The 19,799-nt window shown below is 37.3% G+C and overlaps 1 protein-coding gene across 6 annotated transcripts in view; it reads right to left on the bottom strand.

Moving 5' to 3' along the window:
• Window positions 1-19,799, bottom strand: part of USH2A (usherin) — a 374,152-nt gene that overhangs the window by 211,710 nt on the left and 142,643 nt on the right. For all 6 annotated transcript variants that reach the window (XM_053974132.1, XM_053974137.1, XM_053974131.1 and 3 more), the window contains 5 exons: window positions 18,109-18,382; window positions 15,010-15,213; window positions 14,806-14,886; window positions 12,237-12,422; window positions 524-637 (listed from right to left, as the gene is read on the bottom strand). In XM_053974132.1, coding sequence (XP_053830107.1) covers window positions 524-637; window positions 12,237-12,422; window positions 14,806-14,886; window positions 15,010-15,213; window positions 18,109-18,382 — 859 coding nt within the window. The remainder of the gene's footprint in view (window positions 1-523; window positions 638-12,236; window positions 12,423-14,805; window positions 14,887-15,009; window positions 15,214-18,108; window positions 18,383-19,799) is intronic.

Here is a 19,799-nt window from a genome sequence, read left to right as displayed (position 1 = left end):
AAAAAAAAGGGAAAATCTGAACAGCAATTAATAAATAACTCAATTGGCATTTGGCAGTTTCATCACACTGAAATAATTGTTGCCTATTGCTGGTGTTTAGTGGTTAAAAGAAACCATGGAAATCAACCATTTGATTCTCAATTTCATACTGTGCCATACAATCAATTCTTTTTAGTCAGACTGTCTGTAGATTTACTTCTGAGCCATAGTAAAATGAGGAAGCTTTCATTAATCTTTCAGATGCTTCATATTAATGACAAGGCTCTTGCATGAACAATGTAACAGCAATTAAAAAGCCCATTAATCTGCATTACAGCTATTAAAGATGCATGTCATTAAAGGGTATGGAGTTTGATTCATTTTCGCACCCCCCAAAAAATGGAGCAATTATGGTCTGGCAATGCACTTTGTCATCAAATTAGGTTGGGGTTTTCCAGCAAATGGCTTTGCAGCGTTTAGCTCTTCTCCTGTTTTATTATTCATGACTGAAATGTGGAAGTCAAGACCTTTGAAATTACTTTACCTTCTTGTGGAGTGGAGATGTTCAATGCATGCAAGCTCTCAGTACAGCCAGCCAAAGTGCAAGCAGTTAGGGTTACAGCATAGTTTGTGAAGGGATGCAAGCCCCTCAATATGCCTGCAACACAAGAAAACAAGGTGTTATGCATGTACAGTGTACAGACTGATTGCATGCAGACACATGCAGAGGGAAAATAAACTTTTGTATCATGGGCTCCCACTGCCACAGGTGGAAAAGAAAAATTATTTAAGGTTTTGTTCCTATTATCCATGACTTAAATTTTACAAAATAATTTAAGAGCAAATAATATTTTATTCCATTTTTAGTACTAAAGGTGCACCTGCGTTTATTTATGCTCACTGAAACAGATACTACTGCGAAACAGAGGTGTATATTTTAATGTGACAATGAAGGAGGTTTTCCTTAATCCCTGTCTCTAAATTTTTTCTGTTATTAATTTTGTTTTTCAAGGAATTTTCATTGTCTCTCAGTATAAGTGGTTTTTTTTATGCATCCTCTCCAAAGATGTCCCTATTCATACATAAACTGAAATCTCTTTTTTTATGAAACATCCCACTTGTAGCTATTTAGTTATGAAACGAAATAGTTTAGTAGCTGTTTAGTTATGAAGTTTTACAGGAAGAAAAGATCTGGGGCCTTATTCTATTTCAGTTCCTGCTTATGTTAGTGAAGTTACTAAATTCTCACATCATCAATCAGCTCCTTGTTATAACAAATAATAATCAATGTTTACCACTTCAGGAAGTTTTGCAACATTTTGAACTATCATATACAGAAAAATTGCAAGGGGAAAAATGTAGTTTAGAGTCATTTTAAGAAACATCAGCAGTTCCCATTTCAAAATAAGTCCAACAACAAAGTAATATGAAATCTAAATACAGAAGTAATTAAAAGAAGGCCAATTCATGACAAGTTTTATTTCAAACCATGTTCTCACCTCGACTGTCACAGCTCTAGCAAAATAGATGTGGTGTTTCATTAAAAAAATAAAATTTATAGAAACAACATTCTTTCAAAACTGCCCAACACTGGGATTTCGCAAATCAGCTTAAAAAACAACAGCACGTCAAAGAACTGTAATTTCTGGCCAATTGTTCCACAGTACAAGAAGCCTGAAAATCCCCTCAGCATTACATGTACACAGACAGGTAGCTAAAATTAGTCCTTATGATTGCTCTTCACTGGGCTGCTACGCTAACAGAATGCAACATAATTATGTTTCATTAAAAAAAAATTTCCCCACATAAGCCCTTTAAAATCACAAAAAGGGCACAGAGAATTTGATGTTGGAAACTAACACCTAGAGCACAAATATATTATTTTCTGAGTAGAACCATCAGTCTGTACAAGTTTATATTGTGTTTAGTAAAAGGTGTGTTCACATGGAAAATATGAGATTAGTTTTCTCTGAATTAGTAACATTTATGCTTTTTCTTGCAATCAATCAAAAACTTCAAAGGTTGGTATAACAATGATCTTTCTATTTAAATTCTCTGGGGTGCACTTCTACTCATACAAATGGAGAGATATTCAGAAATAATCACTTTTACATCAGAGTAGTGTTAAAATAAAACCAGTTAACCAGCATCTGCTTGCTCTGATTATAGTTTTGATTTTGCAAATCCCCAGTTAACAGGGGACAGCTGTACTGACATGCAATCTAAGTGTGACAGGAGAGAAAAAGAATGCTGTGTCGGTCACCACCAAAGAAATGTCCCTGTAATTTTCCTGTGATGGATGGAGAATATTTTTAAGAGCCATCAAAAAGACAGAAAATAGTAAATAATTTTTTCATAGAATGGTCTGGATTGAAAGGGACCATAAAGATCATCTAGTCCCAATCCCCTGACATGGGCAGGGACTTCCCTCTAGACCAGATTGCTCAGAGTCCCATTCAACCTGACATTGAACACTTCCAGGGATTGGGCATTCACAACTTCTCTAGGCAACCTGTTCCAGTGCTTCACCATGCCCACAGTAAAAAATTTCTTCCCAATATCTAATCTAAACCTAAACTCTTTCAGATTAAAGACATTACCCCTTGTCCTTTCACTACATTCCCTTGCAAGAAGTTCCTTTTCAGCATTCTTGTATGGCTCCCCTTCAGGCATTACTATGCCTGTAAAGTATTGGAAGCTACACTAAATTGTGCATCACAGAAATTCCATTAGTCAAAATACCATCTTTTCTACACAAGACAGTATTTCCACTTATTTCCAGATCATAGAGGGTTAAACCCAGGAAACCATAAAAGGTGCTTTGGGAATTACCTCCACAAATAAATACAAACAGGAACCAAATCCTCTAACTGTGACATTCGCAAATTCCTGGCCAAGAGGAGCATGGCATTGTATATACACCATCTCTCTATTCACTCTGTGGTGCTTTAGGAAGCAATTTAGTTTGATTTGTACATTTAGCACTTGTAGCATTTGTTTCTTATGAAGCAGTGAATTAACGCTCCTTGCATTTCCTCATGGAAGACATCCTGTAGGGTTACCAATGGCTTTAGGCACTGAGAGCTGCAGAATATCAGACATACCCAAAAAGATGCCAAGATGTGTAGAAGGTTTGGATTGGACTGTTTCGTTTACTTTTGACAAAGTAGGGAGGTTTTATATGAAGCACTTGTAGCACAACAGACTTCCCATTGCATAGGTAGGTTTGTGAAAGGCTGAGGGAATTTGCATGAACAAAAAGCAAACAAATAAACCCTTTTGCTACAGGAGGTTTTTGTTTAAAAATTCATTCAGCAAAGGCATCAACTTAAAAAATATTTTTTTCATTTCCTAATTAATGTTTTTCCTTCATGTGTACTCTTGCACTATTTCTTTTTCAACAAAGAAACAGATGTGCATAGGTAGGCAATAGAAAGTGCACAGATTTTATTTACATACTTCAGCAAACTACTTTTTTTCTCAGCTGCCATCCTATCTGTTTGGCCAGCATCCACTGTAATCTGTTCTCCTTCATTATGTTAATCTGTGGGCGGAAAGATTTCTGTCATCTTCAAATCGCTTGTACAGCAATGGTAAACACCTTGGCCTGTCTGTAATTGGACAGGTGTCTGCATTGGTGTCACCCAGCTTTTAATTCAATTAAAGAACTGGCTGCTCTGCTCTCATTACCCACTCATTTCCCCTGCACTTTCAGTCAGTCAGTGAAATTTACACTCAGCACCTGACTATGCTGAAATACAAAGTCAGCAATCCCACAGCAAAGATCATCACTGATACATGTGAATTAATTTAAAGAACAGCAAAATAAAATTTGCAGTAAAAAAATAGCCTATGATCCAATGAAGTCGGTTGACAGCTTTAAAAAAACTTTTCCTAACTCCTCAATTATCATACTCTCAGACTGGCATCTCTTGTCTATACCCAATAATTGCTGATCTGATAAGAGTCCATCAGGCTTTCCAAGATGGGGTGCTAACAAAGCAAAATTTGTCCACACTTGCATGTATTCTGTTAATGCTAACAGGAGAGAGGTGGATAAAGTGTCACGTTTTTCAGGAGATAGGATTAGAGACATCATCAATATTTAAGAAGAGGGTCAGCCTCACACATTTGGGGTACAGGTCCCATGCATTCAGTCTGTCACTACAGAGCAGCTGAATCCACCTAGACTAAAAATTTACATCATAGACTACATTTGAAGCCTTAAAATCCACATGGGGAAGTGGAGATGCTAAATCATTTTAACACACCACTCCTATCTGCCCAAAGAACCTTTTGAAATAAATTAAAGTTCTAACACAGACATTTTGACACAGTGACCCCATGAAACTGAATAATGTCATTTGTTAAATATGAATGTAAAGTTAACAGTCTAAAAGAGTGATCTGGAATCACACCTAGAACATTAAGCCCACTTTATATGCAAAACTAGTATTTAATTGTCTATACTTTTATTTAAATGGTCTTTAATTATTTGCAATATTGAAAGTCAAGGTTTAGCATTGTGCAAGAGAGAAAACGCTAGGCTCATTCTAGCAGGGAAGGGATAACAACATGGATATGGGCAATAGCAAAGGGGTCAACAATGAATTTATGGTAAAATGGCTGTGTGGACTAGTCAAAAGTAGTTGCATATTTATGTCCACTCCATTCAATGTTCTTATGCATACAGTATAATCCAGCTTTTTCCCCTTCACTTCTCCATGAGGCAGAAATGTTCAGTACCTCTCAAAGTGAGTTCTCATACATTTAGACAACACAGCCATATTCCACAGCAATCTGGCAAATTTAGAGTGGAAAAAGAACTTCTCATAAAAAAAAAATGCTTTACCACTACACTATGAGGGCTAATATTCTGTTCTAGTGTATTATTTTGCCAAAGGGACTTTTCTTTGCCAGATTTTTTCATTGTTTCCTCCCTAACATGCTATTTCATGAGGACCTGTTTTGAAATACACCTCTTACAACTAAAACAACACTTGGTCTTTAGATTTACCTTCACTCTTGTCTAAGCTTTTAAAACAAAAATTACCAAATCTCTCCTCCCTAAACCCAGATTATTTAGATAACTTGAATGCCTGAGGTCATACAGCATCTGTCCAACAAAGTCACTTGTGTGTCGAGATGCATCATTGCCACAGTACACTTAATCACAGTCCACTGATCAGAAAAGGAAGTCCTCAAGTGACTTTGTTTTTGACAGATTGCAGCAAAAACTGTTTAAGTACATGTGTCTTCCACATATGCATTTCTGAACCGAAAGCCTGTGCACATCAATCTGTCATATACATGTGCATTTTTAAAGGATCTTCTAAGTATAGTATGAGTAAAATGAAGAACTACTCAACTCGAGGGCACCTATTCCAACTCTTTGGCTTATAAGAACAAACAAAAGTTTTATTTTAGTTACTGCATTTAGGTGGCTTGAAAGACCCTTTATTCCCAACAGAAATACTTCAGAACAAACCATATACAACTTCCATTGTTTTTGAAGATGCAATTCAGTTTGCAGTGGTTCAAGGAAAACTGTTACATTCCCCATAGCACAGGGAACTCTCCAGCTGCTACAGTTTGAAGAAAACTTTAACTGAACAGTGCAATTTTGCACCAAGAGTTAATTAACCACAGAGAGTACTGGTTTTGTAATATCTATCACTGTTTAACCCTTGATCATTCCAAATAACTTCATCATTGCTTATTTTCTGCAGTATGATTATCTTTAAAAGTTTGTAAACAGACAAAGAAATACTGTTTACTTTTTTGCAGATTTTTAATATGTCTATAAAAACATAATAATCCTTTCTAGCCTGAAAAAAATATTAAGAAATTAACTTCTTTTTATTACTAAAAATATGGTTATGTATCTAAGAGTCTATGTAATTTTGATAAAATGCTTAGATTTATTTAATCACACAATTTATGTTTTGTAGGAATAAATTTCTAGAACAGCATTGGACTGTAAACAAAATTCGTTTAGGTCTAAACTCAATCAAGTTTGAATCTTAATACTGTAGAATATTAATATAATTTGTTTTAAAATTCATATATTGAAAAATATGTCAGTAGTCCGCTAAAGCCTGCTAAATGAAAGAAGGGAACCTACATTCTGCCACTCTGACTTAGAGTCACTAGGAGCTCAAGCACCATCTGACAACTCACAGAAACCGAATGGGCACAGACAGGTCTATCGGCTACCCCGTGTTGCAGTAGCTGCCCCAGCCAAACATTCTTATATACATATGAAGTATGTATATAAGTGTTAGAAATATACATATACAGTGTTAGAAATTTGGCTCAGCTTGAAGCAGGGATTTGGGAGTCTTCCTCGTGCTCTGGCCCTACATAGATTTATCTTAGTTGGTTTATAATAATCCCTTTCTATAAATTTAAAAAATCTCATTAACTGCAGTATGGGAATGCTTTGAGTGTAAAATATTGGTGCAAACCAAGAGCTTTCAAGTAATTTCAAGTGCATGACAGTATTGCCCAAGCAATTCACCAACAGCTTCACACAGCAAACTCCCCATTGGTGGTAAACTGCTCATTTCATCCCACACAGATTAAATAAGCCTGAAAGAAACAGCATTTTCTAATATCCATCTCAGACAGTGATCCCCAAATCCTGTCAGAGGGAGCAGTCAGGACGCAGAGGCCAGTTCCAAAGCCACAGGCTGCTTAGGCAAGAGACTAGCAGAGCTCTCCCTGAGAGGGACAATCTCTCAGCTGCCAGCACTTGCCAGAGCATGGGCATTTGCCAGGCTGGCAGCAAGCTTCCCCCAGTGCTATGGCCCCACTGTCCAGCCCTGGCTGATCTGTCACTGGCAGTCTCCTCTTCTAAGAGACTCTCCACCTAGAGAGCTTTCAAAATCACAGTACAGCTCAGACACTTTGATCAAATTAACTTTTCCTGAGATATTCATCTGCTGAGCATAAAAGACTAAAAGGTGAAAAGTAATTACAAACATGTGTCACAGGAAGGAGAGAATGGCAGCTGTCGACCACAATTTACTCATTACCACGTGTGCAGCCACAACATCAGCCCTTGGCTATTGCAGCAATGACAGAGGTGGGATGAACTGCAAAATCATACAAATTTGAAAGAGAAATCTTTAAGAGGAATAAATACCAATTTTCTGTGAATTCTTTTGCAGCACATTTTATTTCATTATTGTCTGTTGGTGTCATTAGACCCCACAGTTTAGAGGCTGGTCAGTCTCCTGAATTCTACAGTGAGAGAAATTTGAATTATAAAATGGGGATTTTGCACGTGCTTGACAAGAGAAGCGTCAGAGAATTATGATCAGTGGCACAAAACACAGAGGCAAGACAGCTGGGGTGTATCCCAGGGTTCTGGGATACTGTTCAACACTTTTATCAATGACTTTGATGATAGGGGAAGTGTGCACCCTAAGCAAGTCTGGATGATACAAAAAGGGCCACTAAGATGGTAAAAAGGCTGGAGCAGATCTCTTCTGAGAGAGAGTGAGAGAGCTGGGACTCATCATCTCAGGAAAGACAAGCCTCTGGGTGATCTATCAAAATGTATAAATACCTTATGGGAGGGAACAAAGCAGCACCCAACTGTTCTAAGTACTGCCGAATGACAGGACAAGAGTCAATGGAAATAAACTGAAATAAACGAATCACAGTATCAGAGAATATCCTGAGTTGCAAGGGACCCACAAGGATCATGGGTCATGATGATCTTAGAGGTCTTTTCCAACCTAAATGATTCTGTGATCAGTGAGTCCAACTCCCACCTCTGCACAGGACAACCCCAAGAATAACACCATGAGTCCAAGAGCCCAAATGCTTCTTAAACTCTGACAGGTTTGGTGTTGTGACCACTTCCCTGGGGGGAAAATTAAAATCCAACTGAACACAGGAAATCACTTTTTACTGTGAGGGTGACCAAACCTGGAACAGGCTTCTCATAGAGAAGTATCTCCATTTATGAAGATATTTAAAACTCAGCTGGATGGGGTTCTGGGAAACCTGTTCCACTCAACCTTGTGTGAGCTGGGAGAATGGACTAGATAATCCTTCCAACCCAAATTACTCTGTGATCTTCTGGATTCCAAAGGAAAGTAGAAGCAAAAGCTGATCACAGACCACACTGAAACAGTGTGTTCTAAAGCTTCTTCCATTTGTTTAAGCACTGATTCTAATTTATATTCCAAATTTTGGTGTCAGCATGTGGGATGCATCAGAATGCAGAAGAAAGCAATCCAGCCTTTAGGAAAAAAAATTCTTACATGCAGTGACTTCCTTTATTACTCTGCATCAATGTTATTACATGCTTCTCTGAAGGCAAGATGGGCAAGCATGGTACTTTTCAAATCCCAAAAACTTACACTCTAACTTTATACTCTCATCCTAGAATACAGATACTGAACACCATGTTGAAATATATCACCTTATACAATAAACTCCTGGTTCAACAGTCAGAACCTCATTTAAAGGATTTAAATCTGATGAATATTCCTTTCTTGGATGAAAATGAAAAAACAGTTTGACATTTTGGAAGATTACAAGGGTCAGATTTTGAAGGATTTTGCTTTCTGAGGAGTCAGAAATAGGCCTCTGAGACTGTGGGATTATGGTCATTTAAAGACCTATTTTACTTTTAGTATTTAGCTCAGCTTTTCTTCTTGACAAGGGTACAAGAGGTTCTTCTGAATGTGACACACACAGTACAGCCTTCTGAGAAATGGGTAATGCTCTTAACTTTTTGCTACTGTTCTCCAGTTATGACTCAGGACCCTACTGTAATTGTTCAAAAGAATTTACAGTGTAAGTATAAACTGAAACACAACAGATGGGCCTAAAAAGCGGCAAGGAAAAAAATAAGACAAAGGGTTGTCAGTGCCCCCGGATACATTTCATGCAGCAGACAAGCAGTGGCTAGGCTTGACAGGGAATGAAAATTTCAAGGAGGGCATGCAAAAATACCATTGTTTCTTCATCAGTGATCTCACAGAGGCCTGCGGTACCAATCTGCTGTTGCATTAGCAAGCCTGGCTGTTTGGGTTACTGCAGCATTTTCTCATGGAATGCAATAAAATAATTTCTAAAGAAATGTCCTCGAAATTAGGGAAAGAAAAAGCAAAAATTTTCATTCACAGCAAACTGAAAAGTAAGCAAAGACAGCACCTTCTGTAGGGTTCTATATTTATGTTAACTTTTGATTAACCAGGAATGATAATTCATCAGGGAAAGATACACCTTCTCCTGGGAGTCTCATATTTGTGCATAACTAGTTCTCCATATCCCCTTACTTGGTCACCTGTGTAGGCCTCACCAAATCAATAGACTGAAGTAAAATTACTTTGGATTGGTGATTTAATTTACACTTGTCTCAGCTCTGACCTCACCATGAGGACATGAATTATATATTTCATACAATAAAAATAGATAATTAAACTATTGGGCAGGAGTTATAAATAACAAGAGGAAGCACATCTTACACACACAAAACTGAACTGGAACAATTACTCCCACAGCAGATACAGAAACAATAAATATATTGAAAAATAAAGATAATTCTACCATAGACCATTAAGCAGGATGGTCCAGATGCAGCTTTCAGCTGAAGAACTCCACAACTAACCAGCTGAATTTGTACTAACAGGAAGACTCATTCTATGTTTAGCACATTTCTTACACTTTCTTCCTGAGCATCTAGACAATCACAGAATATTCTGAGTTGGAAGAGACCCACTAGACTCATGGAGTCCAACTCTTAGGTGAATGGCCTGTAGAGATATTGATCCCAAAACATTGGTGTAGAGCATTAGCACCATGCTCCAACCGAGCTCATCTCAGAGTCATATTCTGACATGGTCACGTAGATCAGTATTTGAATACAGACATTCTTATGTTTTTTGGGTCATATGAGTGGCCAGTGTGCTGCTGTGGAAAACAAAGCCAACAGCATGCTGGATTCCATCAACAAGGACATCTCCAGCAGAGATAGAGAAGTCATTAGTCCCCTCTACTTAGTTCTTGTCAGGCTATACCTAGAACACTGTGTCTCATTTTGGTCCCTGCTGTGCAAAAAAGATATGGACAGGCTGGAGAGAGTCCAGAGAAAGGTGACAAAGATGATCAAAGGATTGGGTAGCCTGTCAAATAAGGAAAGACTGAGAAAATTTGGTTTGTTCAGCCTTGTGAAAAGAAAGATCAGTAGAGATCTTATCGCCACATTCCAGGATTTAAAGGGTGGCTACAAGGAAGATGTAGAGTCCCTTTTTGCAATGAGTCACATGGACAAGACCAGGGGTGATGGGCACAAGTTACTCCTGGGGAGAATCCAACTGGACACAAGACAAAAAATTTCACAATGAGCACAATCAGCCACTGGAATAATTCCCAAGAAATGGTGGATTCCCCAGCTCTGGACACTTTAAGATTCAGCTGGAAAGGGTGCTGGGCCATCTTGTCTAGATTGTGCTTTTGCCAAGAAAGATTGGATCAGATGATCCTTGATCTCCCTTCCAACATGGTATCTATGATTCTATAATTTTATTTTGCATTATTTGACAGCTCTCTAAAACTCCCTGACGGGAGGTTGTTGTGAGGTCAGGGACGGTCTCTTCTTCTGTGCCTACAGTGAGAGGACAAGAGGAAATGGCCTCAAACTGAGACAAGGGAGATTCAGATTAGATATTAGAAAGAAGTTTCATTGTTTGGGTGGACAGGCATTGGAATGGGCTGCCCAGGGAGGTGGTGGAATCACCATTCTTGGAGGTGTTCAAGAGATGTCTGGATCTGGTGATAGGTGATGTGGTTTAGGGGTTACAGTGGTGGTGTTGGGTTGATGATGGGCCTTGATGATATTACATATCTCTTTCAACCTCGATGATTTTATCTGCTGTAATAGGCTAAAGAATCAGGATCCATTTACTGTCTTCATTTAATGTAAAGGTATGTTGCTTCTTCTAACTCCTGTAAGCTGCAGGCAGATAACCTCTTACCTGTCCAGCCTGGTGCAGACATTTTCATAATCCTGACAGACAGTGATGGCACAATGCCAAACAAGTTAAACAATATTTTGGTTCTGACCATCAGCTGTGAGTAAGCCACCTAATCCATGTGTCTCGGTCTTTATTTTCTGCTAGTATAATCTATATTGTCTTGTAACATAGATAAAGAACATTGAAATCTGCAAGGTCATTAAAGAAATCGCAGTAAGGATAGGAAGCCCATGAAGTTCTGATAAGTTCACTACTCACAAATAGTTAAGATATTTCAAACTGAAGGAAAAAATATGTGTAATTTTTCCCTTGGAAATGTATACATAGGTTATGGCAGAGAAACAGTACAAACCATATATACTTATGTAAAAACTAATACCTGGGCTTCAGGAAATAATACACTGCCTGAGGGTTAACACACTTTCCAAGACTGTTGTACTGCCCAAACCTGAGCCAAACCAAAGCACCAGCTTAGAGCATTGTGTCATTACCACTTTTTGAATTGTTATGAATGACAGAATTGATGATAGAGATCATAAAAATGAATCTATAGGTCTGCACTACTGCCCCATTTAGTCATCACATAACATAATGTAGTTTCTTGTCTGTAACGTGCTTCCTTCCCAGGGAACTTTGTAGCAGCCAGAAAAGGCAGTTTGTTCACAGAGAGCAGAAAGCCAGATCCATGCTATCCTGGCAGGAAGAAATGTCCCCAAATTTTCTCTACAACATTCTCACCCCATGAATTTCTTAATTCCGTAATACCTACCTCTACATCCCAGTGGCATCAACCACAGCATCTGATTAACACAAATGTATGCTAGTTCCCACTGAAATCAGTTAGGTTTATATGATCAAAATTAGGCAGCTATATCAAGTGCTTTCACACATCAGGTCAACCAGTATCATATGGGACTCACAGAATAATTTAGGTGAACTGGATGGAACAATAGGAAAAGGGGTTAAAACAAAATCACATATACTAAGCAAATGCAAGGAAACAAAAAAAGCATTTCTCCCCCAGATCATAAATAGTTTGGGAATTGCTTTTTAGTATTTGTGCTGTATCTTAATTTCTATTGTTCTTTGAAATCAGTACATCGCTACAGGGATGCTGACACAAATAATTACCTTTCCAAACGTTATCTATGCTGTGTATACACAAAAACAGACAAGTAGTATTTCATAGATCAAGAGAAGGAGGGATAAGCATCCTGTGTTATTAGATATGCCTAAAAAATGGTATTTAATAACATTTACCTGTGAGCATACCAGCGTCAGCAAGCTCAGCACTGGTGATGGGTACAGTGGGACCATCCGCTTCATACGCTTTCAAAATGTACTTCTCAATTACACCTATGACCCCAGCTGGTTTGTCCCAGGTGACCTCAATGCTGTAACCATTTATACTGTGAGCTCTTGAGGGAGTTGGCACATTTTGTGGAACTGTAGAAGGATAAAATAGAAAATAGAGAAAATGGCAGTTCTAAGGAGACTATTGCCCCTATTCTTCACTTTTAATGGCTGCAGTAAATCAGACTCAACCATTAGCATAAATACAATTTATTAGAGTTGTAACTTTTCAGCATTGATTTAATATGACTGCACATCTTGAGCTATTCAGTTAAAGCTATATTTCAAAACCATCAAAACTCCATCTACATAACATTCCTTCTTGTCTTGTTGCAATTTTCCAAAAACATTTCATGTATCAAACATATTTAAGCATCACTCACAAAGAGAGGAGGTGGACTGTATGTAGCTAACAAGAACAGGCATTAAAATAACACCACTGAATGAAGCAAGGCAGTACTTGAACAGCATAGAGGTTGATATTTATCAGTTGAGTATCTAAGGCACAAAATGCCACAACTATGAAATGTTTCTAAAAATCTCCATTCTCTTTTATAGAAGTCCTTCAAAAAATTAAAGCTCTTCCGTTTATTTTCCACCTGCATATTTTATTTCCACAATGCCATGCACCTTTCTTGGGGCAGAGCAGAGATTTTAAAGGCCTTTTTGCAAAATCCTTTGCTTCTGATCATCCCATATTACAAAAGAAAAAAAAAAAAAAAAGGAAAATATAAATGTTTTAAAGAACTGGAAAACCAAGATTGTAAATGCATAGAGTTGCTAATAAAAAGAAATAATTCAATTTCCTATAACCTTTAACTATTTCTTGGATATTACTATGCCAAGTAAAAGTCTGGTCAGTAACAGCTTCATCACAGATGACTGCACAAGGGATGCAGAGGAAAGACCCAAGGAACACTATGGCAGGATGATGGATGATGAGTTTGCTATAGATGCATGTGGACTCACTCGCCCTGCTGATGATCACTTGCTTTTCTCACTATCAAATAGCCTATTTTTTGGTAATTTTACTGTGAAGTTTCATTAAATATGAATGCAGCCTTGTTTTTTATAAGAAGGGTATCAGCATGGAAAGTACAAGAATACTTGGAAGTTGTGATTCTTCTGTAAAGCATGTGATACTCTGAGAAAGCTCCTATTACTACAGCAATATATTGATTTCATTAGTTATGAAGTGTATCACAGGGCGAGGTAAGGTACTGTACAGCAGATGGTCTTCTCATAAGGGATATAACAAAACCAACTCAAAAATAATTAAATAGTGCAATTATTGTCCAACCCCAGGGAACACGGACTGCTCAGTACTGTGGTCAGCTTGCAAACATAAATTTGTGGCAAACCTTACAGTTGTCAGATGGTTGACACAAAAATATGCACATATTTTGTCCCTTCTGGGTGGCACACAATGTATAGGTTTTATAAGAATGTATCTGCAAGTCCAATATTTATGCATGTATCACATAATTTTTTAAGGTGATACATTGGATGACTTATACCATAAGAATGCTCTGCACTGATGGAATGCAATTGGGCTTTGATTTCAAGAAGAGGGAAAGTTAGTTAAGTAAAATACACAGAACTGTAAATCTTCAAAATCTTACTGGCTTGATAAAGTTTGCAAAAGCACTGGCCGGAAAAGTTTTTAAAATTTTCTTTATAAGACATATGAAAATTTGATCTTTAATGTATCATCTTCCTATCCTGAAACCTTCTCCACAAGCCATGTGCTTCTGTTCTAGTAAATATTGCCACATTTTCACATACAATCTATGGACTACTTGTTAAAAGAATCCTCATTCAGCAGCACTGAGTAGCACACCCATGTGCAGGTAATTTAAAAACCAATTTTCACAAGACCACCTTGTCCCTAGCAAATACATGGCCTCTTCTTTTCCACAGCTTGAACCTGCTCTCCCAGTACCACCCTTCTCCGCATCTGACTTTGTAGCACTAAGTTATATGTAGGAAAATATAAATTTACTTACTCCAGCCTACTTATGTAATGTGTACTTAGATGTGCACATATGAACACAAATAAATGGTTGCTCTTACTCAGTTAACACAGTTCAATCCTTTAGTGTCCTTAATTACATAATCTAATAAATACTTGGAAAATACCTTGAGTTATGAGAAGAAAATATTTGCCTGAACACTTAACAGCTGATGACTGTAATCTGGTACCTGTTTAAAGCATTAAGCAGCTTCACCCTCTCAGAAACACTGTGTAAGGTTCACTAAACAAAATTGTTTTGGTTGGATTATCTCCACAGAATCACAGAATGAGTCAGGTTGGAAGGGACCACAGTGGGTCATCTGGTCCAACTTCCCCACTCAAGTAAGGTCATTCTAGAGCATAGGACATAGGATTGTGTCCAGGCAGTTCTTGAACACCTTCAACCTGACCGTAAATATCTTATGAAAAATAAGAACGAGTAAACCTTAAAATTTTATTTACCTGATTCTCTTGTTCGAGCATGGGTCCACGCACTAGATATTGATCCTCCTTCATTTACAGCAACCACCCTATAGAGGTATTCTTCAAAGGACATTGAGAAGGATAGAGGAGGTAAAAGATTAAAAAAAAATACTGAACACAGTAATATATTAGTAGAGAATGGAATGAAAATGATGCATTTTGTTTAAGAAACCAATGCGCTACCTGTAAATGGTTGTAGAGCACTCTCATAAACACTCTGCTCTTTTCCTCGGTACACAAGGATGGAGTCATTTCCCCTGCAGTTAACAGCACTGTCAGTTGATAGGCATCCGTCCAGATTGACTCTGACAGCACTGCTGGACACAGATGCCAAGTTAACGACAGCACCTCGTGTAAATTTAACATCCTTCATGCAACCACCGAAACCTAGCAAACAGTAAGGGATTAGTACCACAGAAAGAGCTTCAGCCATTAAGAAACACTTCTGTTCCTTTCAATTCTATATTTTTAGCATAAAAGACTATAATGTGAATATGCTGACTTCCAACATGACATTCTGTCTCCACTTTCAAGACACTAAGTTGGTAAATTCCTGCCTTAGTGATCTACACTGTTAGCAATTCCATCCCACAAGGAAATACCTTTCCATTTTCTCTTGCATCACTTCTCACTTTGAAATTATTGCCATAAAAGTGATTCTCTGACTTTTAAAATCAGCTTTCTGCTGCTTGCTACTATTTTGTTAAATATTCTTTTCAGTTTGAGGAAGTATGTATATCTAAATTAAAATTACAATTAACTTCAGGAGATCAGATCAGTTTTGTCAAACAGGGACATAACTCATGCACTGTTTATTAACATACTCCAGAAACATAACCCCAAACTACTTGTTTATGATAAGAAATTTAAGAAGCTTCATTTTATATTTATTTCTATATATCCATATATTTCTCTGCATGTGTGACATTCCTATCAAAATTTATGTTAAATCAGTTACTTGTCCTTATAACTACAAAAATCCAGATGCAGTTGTTAAAACTATCATACTTACTAAAAATTAATAAATTTATATCAAATGTATCTCAAATCTGAGTAGTGGTTGGTGTTTAACACAAAACCAGAGTAAACAGTAACCAAACTGAAGACTTCAATTCATTTAAGAATTAACTTTGTGAATTAAAAATCCACTTCTCACAGATCAAGGCTTCTCTTTAGCTTTGTGAAAGCTAAAGTATTTATATCTGGTTTATATCTTATGTACTTTAATGGCCTTTATTACCAGAAGATGACAGATCAGAGTAGTATTTGTCCTTAGCCGCCTGAACTGAGAATCTCATGTCCATACACAGTTCATGCAAAAAGGGGTACTGAAGATGGATATCCATTTTGAATCATCCTCTAAAACACCTTCTCTCTCCACAACACAGGGAATTTGGCTAAACTGCTCCGTAAAATGAATACATCCTAATTTAAGTTCAACTCCTAGTCCACAGTGACTGGCTCAGTTTCTTAGTCTGTGACAGAAGAAAGAATTAATCCCAGTCCACCCAGGCATCCTAATCATATGATAAAATGAAGTTGTTTGATTTGCAGTGAGATGCATTCTCTACAATCTATTTAATACATCATTTTTAATATCTTTTTAGCTACATTTATCACTATTTTAAGATTTCTCACTGACAACAGCCAAGCAATCCCATCTATTCTCAAGTAGCTGCAGAATAAGTAACGATAGTACAAATTTTCACAAATATTCCTGCCAGGTAGCTTCCTTTTGAACCTCCCAGGAGGGCATGTGATAAGTCATGCAAAGGCTTACAGAGCCCAGCTAAAATGTCTTAAAGTTGTTACTCGCATAGAGATGAATCAGGAGGAGAATAATATTTATCACTTATTTGCTGTGGGAAAACAACATTCTTTTATTGAAAAATTAACTATCAAGCAGTCACAGATTGAGAAAACCCTTTCTAAATATTTATTAAATTGAAAGATCTCTATATTCTATTATCTTACCACTACATCATTGTAGTCCTAAACAAAAGTATGTTTTAAGCTATAATATCTAATCTTGCTCACCTGAACCTACATTTAGGAGCACATAAGATAATATTTATCTTCAAACATTCTAAATATAAATTCACGGCACCGTCTTATTTTGTGGTGTGCTGAGGAGGTTTGCTTGGCAAGAAATATTTATTGATGTGCCTTGATATGCACTTCAGACATTCACTTTATATGTAATTTTGCCCTAGATTCTTTGTTCACAGATCTCTTTGCTGCAGGAGTTGCAAATGTATCCACTCACAAGGCTACACCATCTGCTACGAGGCAACACTGACAGGGTATGACTGTCCAGCTCTTTTGGGCCATAAATATTATGCACACAGAACCTGAAGGAAGATTGTATTATATGTGATACCTAGAGCTGGAAGAATACTTAAAAAAATATTCTTGAACTATTCCATAGCCAAATCAAAGGCTCCAACACAGCTCACTTGAATGTGCACATTCAGTGTGCACATTCATTAATTCAAAGTCACTTACTGGATTCCCCACGAATAACTTACTGATTGATACACATTTGTCCACAGCAGCTGAAAAACACCCCATGACTGATGAACAGTTTCACAACAAATGAAAAAATACACCCAAACAGAGCCAGTTTAGTAGACACTTTTCAGCTAAGCTTCCTACAGTAGATCCCTTTGTGAAGGCCATTAGTATCAGGATGCAATTAATGCTTCCCTCTTTTCCCTAAAAATTTGACCTGTTCCAGAATAGAAGGGTCACAGTGATGGCCAAATATATGATTGTCTTCCTTCCTTCTGATAATGAGGAAAACATCATGGCAATTGGATAAGAATCAGTATTGCCCAAAAAAGACTAAGAAACTCTCAGCTGCTTTCCCATGTATCCAGGCATTCAGATTCATTACAGTGATTCAAGCTATGTTTACTGTCTCCCACTGGTTTTGTATTCCAGATCTGACAGTGGCACAAGTTGATCGAGTAAAACAGATTTCTGTGAACTGGCATTCTTGGATGAAGATCTGGTTGGGCATCTCACTCTACCATTTCCTAGGCTCCAGGTTCTCTCTTATCAGTCAGACTGCCTCAGGTATCACTGGAAGAATTTTTATAGCATTACAAAAAGATCAGGTCTAAGTAAAGCTAGATGGGTAGGGATAACTGGTAAAATCATAATGGGTGGGAGGAAAAATTCATGTTAGACATTCATTAATTTAGACTATCAGCAGCAGAATATCCACCTGGGGCATGATACCAGTTTTTGAAAACGTATGTTCTTCTTGTGTCATCTTACCTTGTTCTAACCCCAGTTCTCTATAAAAACTCTGAATCTCAGGTGGGATTCCACCTATGTAGACAGGTGAGTTTACTTTCAGCTGCTGAACACGGGGTTCGAGTGCCTGCTCTCTCAGTTCATTCATAGTGGCGGAAATCACAGAGCCCTCCTTGCTCAAGGTGACTTCATTCCACTTTCCATCACAATAAGACAGTCCCAACCAGAGGTCCACTTGGGTAAAGACAACACCAGTTCTTAAGAATATGTTTAATATTCCACTTTTCAGCTCAATCTATACATTTTAAAACAGAAAAAAAAATCTTTTGAAGGAGACATCAAATACATAACAATGACAGAAAGTTATTTTAAAAAACATAATTAAGGGAATTATGAATAAGACCAATAAAAATATTTTTTTTATTTTCAGGTTAATACTGTTTACATACAACATGCTAAATACATTGTATCAGTTAATTCAGAATGTAGGAAAATTAATTTTGATTTTTTTGACAACTGACTTTGGCACTAATGTATCTAAAAAAAAAAAGACAACAAACAAGACTGTTTTGCTTTTATTGAGAATAAGAAAACAGTACTTTATCGATTCATTTTTCAGAGGAATGTAACAAGATAATAAGGAAATGAAATGTCAGACCTGATTAAGGTCTTTTTAATTGGCTGGTGAACTCAATTTCAAATTTTTCCAGCATACATTGATTCTTACATTCATATATTTCATCCTTGTTCTTCTAAATCTTGTAAGAAAATAATTGGTTTTGTATGTGCATTTTGAAACTAATTCTCTAATAGAAATACATTTTACTTAAATTTTTCACTGCAGAAGTTTCCAAATGCTTTACTGCAAGACTCTTTACCCTGACTGACTCAAACACAAGTAGGCTGAGACTGTAGATTGGCACATATAGAACACTAAACACTTCAGGGATGAACTGGATGTTGAAAAACATTAATATTTCACAAAAAGACATTTCTGCTTCTACGCAGAAACCTTATTAAGTGAAATAAAAACTGCAGATTTAATATAAATTCTTATCACTATTATTGACAAACTGACATATTTTGTTTTCTGATAATATTAATATTACAGTGTTTGTAATTGGATCATATTTCCTTAACAGGAAATACAGGAAACACCCCAACTGATGAAAGAACTCTGTGCTTGAATGCCATGGGGAATGTGGGTCCTATTCCTCATTGCACACTGGCTTCTTGCTTCTGAGACAAAGGGATTTTCTTTATTTGTTTCTTTTGAGACTACAACTTTTCTTATTTCCATAAGTTCAGACCTATTTACAGCTAAGGACTCCACAATACAGGTGAAGGACTGATCATGGCACCAGTGCAGATAAGAACAGCTGAAAAAGGCAGCCCATTGCTCAAGTCTCTGCTTTTCTTAACTGGTGAGAATTAATATGAAGCACACTGTGCTGGTGTGAAGAAAGCATTCCAGAAGCATTAGCACAGCAGCATGCCAGCAAACCTGCCAGACCTGGGAGCCAGACAGAGGGCATAGTGTGTGACCCAGGGTCACTACTCAGCACAACCCTCCTCCAATTTACCCATCTTGGCGTAGTTTTAAAGCAGGCAGTGAATGATGTTTGTGCTTTCCGTGTTGACCTAGACTGACATTTTGAATGCCTGAGTGCAGCTAAAGACAGGGGACTACTGAGGGACCACTGCTCAGTTTC

Source organism: Vidua macroura, chromosome 3 (assembly GCF_024509145.1).
Source record: "Vidua macroura isolate BioBank_ID:100142 chromosome 3, ASM2450914v1, whole genome shotgun sequence".
Lineage (NCBI taxonomy): Eukaryota > Metazoa > Chordata > Aves > Passeriformes > Viduidae > Vidua > Vidua macroura.
This window is presented reverse-complemented; position numbering and strand designations above follow the sequence as displayed.